Source organism: Drosophila persimilis, unplaced genomic scaffold (assembly GCF_003286085.1).
Source record: "Drosophila persimilis strain 14011-0111.01,24,50 unplaced genomic scaffold, DperRS2 tig00000663-arrow-arrow-pilon, whole genome shotgun sequence".
Taxonomy (NCBI): domain Eukaryota; kingdom Metazoa; phylum Arthropoda; class Insecta; order Diptera; family Drosophilidae; genus Drosophila; species Drosophila persimilis.
In genome coordinates this window covers 69,756-81,864 of record NW_020825331.1, presented here as the reverse complement: position 1 = coordinate 81,864, position 12,109 = coordinate 69,756, and the positions used below count along the sequence as shown (strand labels likewise).

Here is a 12,109-nt window from a genome sequence, read left to right as displayed (position 1 = left end):
GCAGGGAAAGCAGCAAAGAAGGAAAAGCTGGGAAATACCCTATATACGAACAGCAGAAAGATAGAATCGGACACGCCAACGAATGATGGTGCTTCCTGCAGAGCCAATCACGCATACGCCATGTGGATACCCTTAAGGTGGGTGGAAGGAGGGGAGCTATGAATATAAAACAATGTATCAGTCGGCGAATGCGTGTCAGTGTGTGTGTGTGTGTAAACTAAAATAGTAGTAATAACAACTAAACCAATGGCAAGTGGCAGCTTCAGCTTCGTCTCTCGCTGACTCAGCGGTTAGCAGACGCAGACACAGACGCAGACCGAGAAGCAGGAAGCTTCTGACAAGGACAGACCTTCCTTGGATTGGAGAGTCCGAGGCTCGAGTGTTGCGATGTTCAAGGAGGATTCGAATGTTCCGGATAGGAAGCCGCTATGTGCTGATCCTTTGTGAAAAGCTTGGTGCCCCTGGATCTGAAACGAGGCATCCTTTCGATCCAGCTGTGTGGCATTGAAATGGTGCTCAGGAACTCTTCACTGATCAACTTTATATGCCTTCGACTTGAAGCCATCCAGGGCTACGCTCAAGCCGTTTAACATTGCTCAAGCAGAAGAATCGCTGCCGACGAGAAGGGGGAAATGGTAATAAAACAATTTACACTTGAGGCACACCACCACAGGCTGCCCTGCCTGCCGCAGAGTTGAAAAATCAAGCACAGAAAAGAAAGGAAAACTCTGGATGTCAAGCTAATTTGTAACAACAAAACTGAGGTGAGCCGGAACGGAACGGAACGGAACGGATGCGAGCCTGTGTGCAGCACTCTTTCACACCTGAGCGAGTGCAGCCCTGAGTCTCTGAGTCTGTTGTGGCTTGTACAACAGGCACAACAAGGTGTTCCAACTGGTTGCGTGTGTGGCATGAGCGCGATTGTGTGTGTGTGTGTGTGTGTGTGTGTGTGTGCAATACGACCATATACATATTTAATGGCAGCTTGCTTCTGTGTCATTCGAGCAACTTTGTCCTCGACGTTCCTTGGCTTTTTCCTTTCCTTTTGCTCCAGCCAAAAACTTGTTTCATTTTCCACATACTTGGACGCATGTAACGCATGTGTGTGCCTGTATGTGTGTGTGTCGTATCTCGTTTCACGGCGCACGAAGCATGAAAAGCCCCTTGCCACCGCCACCGTCACCATCAACGCCATCATCATCATCAATCCCGACCTCGCTCCCCTTCATCTGCTACTAAATAAAACAGCGCGCCACCAAAAAAGCGCAAATCCTCCGAAAAAATACATATTTAGCTGTCAACAGTTTTTGGCTTCTGTTTCGTTTTCGTTTTCGGTTTCGGTTTCTGTTTCTGTCTCTTTTTTAGTGGCATATCCATGTGGTGGCACAACTAAAGTGTCTTGCAAATATTTGTATCGAAATATTGCGCATTTTATCACTGACAGGGCAATGGCAGGACGATCAGATCAGGTGCCAGTCCCGACACCAATTGGCACGTAGCTCAATCAACACGCGTCTGGTCTGCCAGTCGATAGCCCGAAACCAAAAGCCACAGACAATCTCTGTTCAATTACCCGCTTCCAGCTCTACGCGAACAGCTCTATTTCATCCACTTGAAGCAAATGAGTCACGAGCCATTATTAGTTTTCAATTTTTTTGTTTGCAAAGGCATGCCCTTTCGGTGACATCTATCCAGTAGAGTATTTGTCTTTCGACAGGGAAATAAACTGAATTTAAATACTCGAAATACATATATCGTTTATATATGTATATATTGTGCTTATAATTATATTTTGGTTTTCAAATTATTACCTGTCTGGATGGAGCTACTTTTGAATGAAGACCCACTCCCCCATCCGGTCAAAAAGGATGAAAAAAGATGAGAGCTAATCCGGCAAGAATATTGATAAGCGTTATACCAACTCCTTTCCAGCTGAACCAGGAACTGGTTCCAATCTGGATCCGTGCCGATGTGCAAGCCATTCAACGGATTTAACTTTGAGATTAGCTTTTCTGTAGCACCAATCAGCACATTCGGATGAGCGGAATACTTAAATACTCGATGTACTTGATATTTTGCTGGGGTGAATATGATCAATCCATCGGCCAACCGGTAGTTCCGTTTGTTTCTTCAAGGCTTAGCTAAAGATGATCGAAATCGGTTCAGGCGGTATCTAGGAGCAAGGATACATGGAGTTGGCCTTCCTGAAATGATTCATACTATTAAGCTTTTATTTAGTCTGTTCAAAGCAGTTTTTGAAATGCTTAAACTCTGGCCCGAGCTTGTCATGCTTTTGGCTTCAATTGTTAATTATATTTACACTTTTTGTACATATAATTTGATTCAATTAGTCGTGACAGTATGTGTGTGGCTGGATGTGTGCGGGAGGCGGGTGTGGATGGATACTTGTTAAACTTACGTAAGCCCTGAGGGCTTCAGATGTTGCAGCATCTCTTCCTCTCTCTCACACTCTCTCTCTTGCTCTACAGCTACAGCGGACAGCCATTGTTACACTACATAAGTGAAGGTGTGTGTGTGTGTGTGTGTGTGTGAGACTGTGTTCTAGTTCAAAGCTTAATGCGGATTATGTTTTTATGGCGCCTGGTCTGGAGTGAAAATCCTGGCAAACTATTTTAGGTCAGTTTGTCCTGTATCACTCGCCATCACCGTCTCTGGCTCGTCTCTATTGGCAAATATTTGTGTGCGTGCTGGCATTTTCCAGCAATCCCCAGCTCCCCAGCTCCCCACCTTCCAATGACTTTCTCCAGTGACTAGGCTAGGCACTTGGGACACATCAAATATGCCAAGAAGCCGGACATGTCCTCGCACTGAATTAAAGAGCAAATTCGGTTTTGCTGATCCAGACTTGATTACGCACCGAAGAGACTCTTATTGTTCGAAATTTGCTTGACCCTTTCTGGCCAAAAACAGTCCTAATCTGACCCCATTTCAAAATGCAGCTGTCGCTTGGAGGCCTCTCCAATTAGGGACTCTGTTTGCGTTCGATTGGAGTGCTTGATCCTCACCAAGAACAAATATTCATTAGAAATGCGCACAGATTTTAGCTACATTTATATTCACAAGCAAAACGGAGTAACATTGGTTTTGGAGTAACAGCATTTTTTAGAATTCACATCCAAATTCGTAAATAAACAAAAATTATACGGGGCGCTCTTGGAGAAACAAAGCTTTGAGCAGACATTGCCTCTCTTTGCAAAAACAACCCTTAAGTGATGAGTCAATGTTCCGGAGAGAGAGCGAGAGAGGGGATGGCAGGAGAGTTATCCACACGTGAATCTGACTTAACAGATTTGTTTATGATATAGTAATCCGATATAGCTGGTTATACATACATATATACATATGTATATGTGCTTGTGTATGTGTCCTGGGCTCGGCTTATATCGAAGCTTCAATAATTATCGCCCGTCAGCCTCAGTGGCCTAATGGAGAAGGCACCGGATTTCTAATCCGGGGATTGTGGGTTCGAGTCCCGCCTGGGGTTTACGGGGGGGAGTACATTTTTTTTTTTAACCATCTATGTATTTTATTCCTGATGTTAGCTATACTATAGATACAATAGATTATTCTTCACATTCTTTTGTCATCAGGGGTTTATTAAAGTTCAACATATGCAGATATTATTTAGATCAAAGCTAGGGTTCGCTTAGAACGTTTAAGATTGCAGGTTTTTTTTCGATATTTATGTGAATATCTATGTCAAAAGAATCAAAAGCCACCATCAAAACGATTGCAGTCGCAGTCGCTGCACTGCTCTCGCTCCGGCCCTTAATAAATTAGGAAATACCTTCATATTTGTACATATATTTTAAGCAATTTAATATACTTATACATGTTCTCTGCCATATCCCCGAGTGCTGTTCTTCTCTTAAATGATACTATGATAACTGTGGGACTAAAAATACTCTTCCATTCGAAAGGTCCGCCCTCGTGTGTCAAAGAAGCAATTCAATTTTCGCAGCTACACAGAAACTCAACCGAAATCTTGTCTAACTAACATTTTCAATATTATTTCGGGTCCAAAAACATAGAGGCACTGACATTTTTCCTCTTTTCGACTGCCCCTCTCTCTCCGGCCGTCAACGTCCACAGTTGGATGTAGAAAACTTTTGCTCGACAAACTCTGCTGCCGTTGCTGTTGCTGCTGCTTTACACATTTTACATTCCGATTTGAATCGTCCCTCCACGGAATTCCACCGAATAAACGTATATTTATGCACTGATAGTCGCCCATTCCCATTGCCCCTCAACAAGTTTGTGAAATTGCAACTTTTTGCATGGATAACCCGAAAGTTTTCTCTCCACTCTGCATTTTGTGAAAGGAAAATGTTTTGTTTTTATACTCTTGCGAGAAGGGTATACGAATATTTGTCCTATTCGAAGGGAGAATCTCCAAGCAGCATAAACTACATACAAATAGTTTTTGTGCCAAGTAAGCTCTTGCTTTAAGGGTCATCTTTGGTGAAATGCAAGGGTATACGAGTACACATACATTTCAGAGTTGGCTCCTGCACTTCTTTGATGTTTTTTGCTCTTCTGCTTAATTAGATTTCACAATTTCGAGACTAATATATATATATATGAAGGTCCCCGCTCGAATCGAGCTGATAATTGGGTTTATAAATCATGCGGAGCCATGGGGCGTATACGCAATGTGTGAATGAAAGTTAAACGATACCCGATACTGAATACCGAACACCGAATACTGAGCCCCAAATGGCAAGCCAAAAGTCAAGCGGGGTACAAATTGATGGGGCAGAACTGGGGCAAAGTATTAAGAATAACTGAATTTGGAGTTGGCCGCATCGCAATCTGTTTTCGTTGTTATAACAACAGGGGGCTGCTTGTGGTTACGGTGGTTAAGATACAGGGAAAAAGTGGACTGAAAGAGGGACTTATTAGTGGAATATAGTTATTCTTTTGCGATTCCTTACCTGCGCATCATTTTCATACCAATGTGCCAGCCCCCGCCCCCCGTTTAATGAGTCCAAAGTGCAGGCTCTGGCCCACTCTGTTGGCCCTGTTCTCTTGGCCATCGCCAGCGCTATCGGCATCGCCTGCTGTGATGGCTTCTCCTGGCTTTCCTTTTCCCGTCATCGTTTTTCCTGGCCTTTTCGGTGGCTTTCGGCTTTGCCTCCAGCGGCAACGTAGGATGGATGATGGGTGGGTGGTTTGCTGAGCTGCTTATGGCCGGGCGTGGTGGTGGGGGGGGGGGGGGGTGGGCTGTGTGTGTGTGTGGCAGAAAGGGGTCATAATTCATTTCCACATAATTTGACTTGCACACGCGCAACGATGGCAGGGAATGACTGAATGACTGCCGTGGCAGATGGGGTCTTAAGTGAGGGGCCTGCGGGGCTGATAAGGCGGTGCGATGGGAGAGAGGGCCACCTGCCTCGGAGCCTTGCCACAGACAGCTGTCACTTAAATTCACTTGGCTGCTGAACACTGCGTCGAAGTGGCATGCTGCAGATCCTTTTTCGTGGTGCGGCAGCAAAGGGTGTCTGCAAAATGCTAAAAGCTTTTCGCCTTCAATGAATGTTTGCATGCCTCTCTCTTCATATCATTTTTTATTGTTTTTGCATCACTTTTCTGTTTGCGCAACTTACGGCCCGCCGCGGCCTTTCACGTCAGGCAAAAGTGGCATCAACTATTTACAGAATAAATGAAAATGTATCGAATCGGGCAAACTCAATTGAAAAATTGATGGGAACGCCAGCTTCCAAGCCACAGCTTTGGATACCCTTCCAAAGGCACCTTTTAGAGCCATCAATAGAGGCGTTTCATTGATGGACTTTCTTTTGGATGAAATGGAAAACCAGTAAAGAACTTTGTGATCAAAGATCCGACGGCAGCCACTGTCTCCGACCATTTTATTCCATTTTTCCATTTTTCTTTGCAGATTTTCCAATTAAATGCTGCGCGTGCTTTCCTAGAATAAACGAAGATATTTAAATGAAAACTCCGAGCACTCAGTGCTCGGTGCAAGAAGATAAAGAGGGGGGAGCTGGCCATCATTGAAAGTGTCAAGAGACAGAGTGACTGAACAATTGACAAACTTTTGTCTCCTGTCCCTTGTCTCTCCATTGTCCCCAGCTCCTAGTCCCTTGGTCGTGGGGTCTCTCCGCACAATTCACTCAATAAAATTCATGACTTGACAGGGAGGGGGGAAGAGATAGTGGCTGGAGTGGGAAAGAGTGAACGATGAAGAGAGGTATAAAATATTTTGCAACTTGCATCTTTGCCCTTCCATGCCACAAAACTTCAATGAAAATGAACGAAAGCTATGAAAAAAGATGTGACCAGAGGACATGAAATTTATATGCATTTGCACCGCCACTCGTACTTTTATTTGCATGCCACCTCCGACCACCCTCTTCGTGGGGGGCACTGACGTGACACTGCATTAAGGATAATGTTGATCATCAATTTTTTTGGAGCTGATGCCGGTAATGAGTCAGCGAGCCGAGCGACTGATGGCCTTATTGCATGCCTGCTGCTTGGGTGCGAAAAATTGAATTTTTTTAACGAAAAAATATGAATCTAACGAGTTCCGGATGGATGGGGCAGCGTAGGGTAATGTCGAGATGATGAGATTTTTTCATATGCCGCAAAAGCGCATTTTGCATACATTTGTATTTTTCGAGTGTTTTTCTTGTGTTAAGATGACATTTAATTGAAAAGTGTTTTGATCTTTTACGTTTTTCTGTACCTGTCCCACACGACGAGTATCCGTTTAACAACGAAAAGGTGGCCGTTTGTTTCGAATCGTTGTGTTACTTATTGTTACTCCTATTCTCATTCATTTCATTGTACTAACTGCTGACAACAACATCGAAATTTACGGAGATTCAAGTCGAATTTTTTAGATCAATTTATTTGCGTGTGATTTTTTATTGACGATGGGGGCCATCGCCAACCATACTTTGAGTTTGGTTAGCAATAGCGCCCACTTAAACTTTATTCAGGACTTTCGCGAAGCCTTTGGCAATGATGGCATGTATGCATTCGAATTGATAAACAAGGCCGCCGACGCCTGGCAGGGGCTAACTCCCGCGGAGAAGCTGCAGTTCGAGAGGGTACAGTATATTCGAGCAGTGAATTTTGTTGGCTTATCGCGTGTCCTCCCCTTAGGAGCAGTACCTGGCGGCTCGTACCGCTGACCTGGAGCGTGTGAAGCGCGGGGAGTCTGCGGGTCTGCTGTGGGCCCAGCAGAAGAAAGCCTTCCGCAAGCTGGCAAAGCGCGGACAGGCCAAGTACAAGGCCGAGTTCAAGGTGGAAGGCATGCAATGGGGACGCTTCGAGGAAAACGAGCCCCAGCTCAAGCGGGACGACGCCCCATCGCTCAAATATAGATCCTGTTTTTTCAGCGTGTTGGGCATTATCCTGGACAAGTGCCGTCCCAAGCGTCGGAGCGCACAGTTCGACTAATCTGCAACTAAAACAAATATTATATTTATGAATCCTCTGAATGGAATTCATTTTCTTGCAAGGTGGTAATGAACCTGCCATCCTGCAAGCTCCTGGCATATATTGTTCCCATTCCACAAATACAAACTCTTTTGTTTCATCTTGAATATGGCTTTCGAGTTAATTACATTTTCCAGAAACTGTGTTTTTCCAACGACTTGTTATAGTAATCGTTTTGGCCCGCATCGTCGGGGCCCATCGATCAAGAGGCCCAATCGGTCCATCAGCCAGTCAGACTGTCTGGCCGTTCCCCTCCAGTCCACTCGGTGGATGAAATTGTATGCTTTTTTGCTTGGAACATTAGTCAAAATGTTCCCCAAATATGGCTAAAACTGTATAGCTGCCGCTGACAGCGACAGCGACAGCGGTTAAGGCGGAGAGCATTCTGTTGGGCCAAGGGTAAACGAAACTTTAATTAATAATTGGATTCAAGTAACGGCAAGCTGGCGCATTAGATACCCTTACAAGTCCATAATCTTCACTATGCGAAATGATGAAAATCGCACAAAATTGAGAGTTCAGAGCAGAGGAGCTGGGAATAGGCCTAGGTATAGGGGGAATGCAAATAGTTAACCCTTATTGGCTCTCGACCCTGTCCTACTTTCGGCTCGGGACCTCTCGTGAATCCTCTACTTGTAAACCTACTGCTGGTGCTGCATCTAGCGGCGCTGCCTGCCACTGCCACTGCCCCTGGATATCGCCCATCTTCAGGCTTAGGAGCCCTTCCTGCTGCTGGTCTTGGAGCCCCTCCTGCTGCTGGTCTTGGAGCCCTTCCTGCTCCTGTCCAGCCCATTAATCTTAGTTAGCCATTGGCTGGCTAAGCCACAGCACACCCATCCTCTCAATAGCGCCTTAACCCCTTCGCCACTTCATCATCACTTGAGACTTTCGTAACTTTACACAATTTTAATTCATTTTAATTTGTTGCTTGTTTATCTTTGCGACTGAGCTTCGGCTTCAGACAGCCCCTCTTAAGCCGTGCCCTCTTCAAGCACCCCCCTACCCCCGTATTCACAACCTTGTAAAGGACTCTCCTCACTGCCTCTCACTTTCGTCAGGCGTCCTTCACTCTTTAAGTTCGTCTCAGGCAGCAGTCAGCTTTCCATTTTCGTCAAGTACTTTACGACTCGCCGGCAATCGTAATGCTAATGACAGACACACGAATACTTCGAAGGGGTGGACAAATGGTCCTCGGGAAGGCGGTGGGGGTGGGCGTGAGGGTCGGTCATCACAGTAAACGGCCAATAAATCAGAGGCAAAATGATTTGGTTCTTTTTTCGGGCTCCTGACGGTATTAATCAGAAGTAAGTGCTTGATCCATGTACAAAAATAGATGCATTTCCCAAAAGGCTGATATATTTAGATGGATCAATGGATCGGGGCAGACACTGGAACCCCAAAGAGCGTCGCTGCTGAAATCTACAGATTTCGAATTAGGGAATTGGGAATACAAAACTGGAAAAGGTGACTTTATACTGTTGCCGAGGCTCCAACCGATTGCAAATGGAAATTATGGAATCCTGTGCTGAGGGGGAAAATATAAGTAATTGATATTTTTGTTAGTGGCACGTGCCCGTCCCCCGCTGCGGGGTCCTCATCAATCAAGCCATCGGAGTGGCTAATCAATTGAAGCTGCCCCAAAGTCAAGAGTTCTCCCTCTCCACAGCCCCGGCACCGGCACCGCCGAAATGGAACAAAAAAAAGTTCTAGTCGATTCAACTCAATCTCAATCCATTTGAATGGAAGGAAATACACTTGTGTGATTCGTGTGTGTGGCCAAAAAATTGCTGAAGAGTATTCTTAAACAATTCACGGTTTCCCCTTGGTTTTCGCTCTTTTCAACTTTTTTGCTGGGTCTCCCTCGCTCTTGTATTTTATGCAATTGTTTTTCAGCCGGGAATAACTTTATCATTAAATTGGATACGAAAATCGGCTCTATCCAATCAGAATTCCACCCATACTGATCCCCTTGTCTGGCGGTATTTCTGCTTTTGTTTTTTATACTTTTGGCAATTTTCCATTTGGGTTTGCCAGCTTCGTTCTCGTTTTTCCTTGCCTTCCTCGTTGAGTCGTTTGTTCATTTTCCGGGCTTATCATTTGTATGGGGACGCGGGAGGCTGGCGCAATTCTTTTTGTGTAATTATTTGTGGTCATTATTTTTTTAGACACACAATCCAATCCTCTCTAGCAGAAGTCCCCCTCCCCCCACCTCTAACCCCAGGCCGGGCATTCTTCTATCTTGCCAAAACATTGGCTCCATCTGCCCTTTCCCTTCTGTCCGACTGGGTGCCCTTTCCCATCTTTCCGACTGGCTCTGTGCATTTGGTTGGTAATATTTTCTATTTTTAAGACTTTTCTGCTTTTGTTTTTACGACCATCCGCCCAAAGAACAACACTGGATAGAGACCAATGGATAGGCATATACGACTGCTTGAAAATATAAGAGTTTTTGGTCGTAATAACCCACGGGTACTGGGACTTGTTCTTTAGATTTCAGAGAGCATCAAGCAAGTCGACTCGAAGGTCGGAGGTCCCACTCCTACCAGTAGTAGCTCCCCGTCATCGTTTGCGGGGCATTAGCGCCACATACTCGCACGAGTGTGTGTCTGTTTGTCGGTCCCTGGATCGGGCCCCCTTTCTGGTCGTGTCCTTGCCTTTTGTTTCTACGAGTGAGCATCCGCTAAGTTTAGTATTTGTATTTTATGGTTATGCTCGCCTATTGGAAGCCATAAAAATGGGCAAAAGAAACTAGAACGGAATGGAATGGGATAGAGAGATTGCCCCACGCTGTTGGCTGTTGGCTTTTGTCAGGGCAATTTACATTTCATTTTCGTTTAGTTTGTTCGGCGACAAATTAAGCTCAGTGGGTGGCTGGGTTGCTGGGGTGAGCGTTATTAATCCCACAGTCGATTCATATTCAATTGAAGCCCTTTTCCCCAATCGTTTGCTCATTTGCCTTTGGCCCGGATTTTCGCACTTCCCTGCTTCTATCACAGAGAGAGAGAGAGAGAGAGAGAGAGAGGCTGTGGGGACTTTCCCGGGGGTTCGTCTAACTCTTGGGGACTCTGCGAGTCTGCTCCAACTCATTTATTCACACACTTCCCGTCTGCGTGCCCGTCCGCTTTCGTACCCTACCCGTCTCTCGTTGAGTGGCTCAAGTGGCACTTGAAGCAAAAAAGGCGAATCGAAATGAAATGAGAGTGGATCAGAATGGTGGCTCGAACCAGGGAAGGGGCTGTGTGGCGTCCACTTAACGGAGACGGGGCGACAGTGACACATGCGACTAGAACCCCTCTACGACACAATTTTTGGCCATTTCCAGCTGCCCCAGCTCTCCCCCTCAGTCTCATGACCCTATCTAAGCGAAGGCCAGCCCTGCCAAAGAATTCCGCTTGATTATTCCAATATACACATATATAGTATATATGTAGTATATGTAAAGTATATAGACATTCGACTGATTCGATTAGTCCGGACTCTGGGCGAAATGTGAGAGCATAAAAAATAATGAAAGAAGGAGTAAGAGGGGGATGGCGTGGATGACGTTCCATCTGCCTTACCGATGACTTCAGCACAAAAATGATGGGGGCCCAGACTGCGGGGGATTGTCTAGGCCAATTTTTGTATGAGGATTGTTCAGGATTCCCCATCAGCAATTCTTTTCGGTCAAGTGCCTGATGAGCCGCTTAAAGGCTTACTTTTTGTGGGTCAAAACAGGTTGAAAAGGTATGTCTCCCAGCTTTTTCCTCAGTTTAAGAAGTAATTATGGTCATTTTAGAAATTTTTGTTTATTTTTTTGCATAAATATCAGTTCTGTAAACCTTTGCATAAAATCCGTATATATTTATACGTTCGTGAGCTGTCTCTCGCTCTCTCCCAGTGTGGCTTAGCAGTAACGGCCATCGCGTTAGTGGTAGTTTGTTGGCGTGTGATTTACCTCTAGAATTGAGTGTGAACAACGAATCCGTATACAGAGATAGATTTGTAGTACTAGGGGAAGCTTCTCGACTTCGGGCTAGCATAAATCAGAACGTTCAAGGGTTGCTCAAGGTCTGCTCAAGGGCTTCTGCCCTGGCTCCTAAGAATTCTAAGACAAAATTCTTGTGCAGGCAGGAGATTTCCTTCACCTCTCGAGGGGTTAAAGAAGTCTCTCGAGGGATTTCAATGCTGAGTAAAGAACTTATTTTCCAAACGAAAGTAAACAAAGCTTAAACAGCTGATGGCATAGTCGAAACAGTCCTGTGTTTGGCCTGTTAACCGGCCTTGGAGAAAACCGAATTGATCGGGTGGTCAACTAACTAACCAGCACCTCAACCCGAGGTCGAGACCCGACACCGATGTAGTGATTGTCAAATTGTAAGGGCCCGAGGATTCCTTTGAACAGTTTCCTGTTTATTTGTATACCCAATTGCATTTTGTCACTTTCGTCAGTCGCAAATATTTTGTTAAATATATTGAAAGCAGCCATGAAAATGTCCTCTTTCAATAGACCTCGCCCCCCCCCTCTCCAACCACCATCCACCATCCACGAAATGGGTAAAGTGTTTGAGAAGGGGGTGGGTGTTACGACGATACAAGAAGGGAGGTGCGGCAGGGTCTAAAAGCGATATCTATAGGAGCA

At 45.3% G+C, this 12,109-nt stretch overlaps 1 protein-coding gene and 1 non-coding gene across 2 annotated transcripts; both read left to right on the top strand.

Moving 5' to 3' along the window:
- Nucleotides 1–3,432: 3,432 nt before the first annotated feature.
- Trnar-ucu lies at nt 3,433–3,505 on the top strand. Its single transcript has one exon. It is a non-coding gene; the product is annotated as a tRNA-Arg (tRNA).
- A 3,400-nt stretch (nt 3,506–6,905) lies between these two features.
- LOC113566304 lies at nt 6,906–7,595 on the top strand. Its single transcript, XM_026991359.1, has 2 exons — nt 6,906–7,097; nt 7,153–7,595. The coding sequence occupies exons 1-2, from the start codon at nt 6,921–6,923 to the stop codon at nt 7,447–7,449; spliced, it is 474 nt and encodes a 157-aa protein (XP_026847160.1). The 5' UTR covers nt 6,906–6,920; the 3' UTR covers nt 7,450–7,595.
- Nucleotides 7,596–12,109: the final 4,514 nt, after the last annotated feature.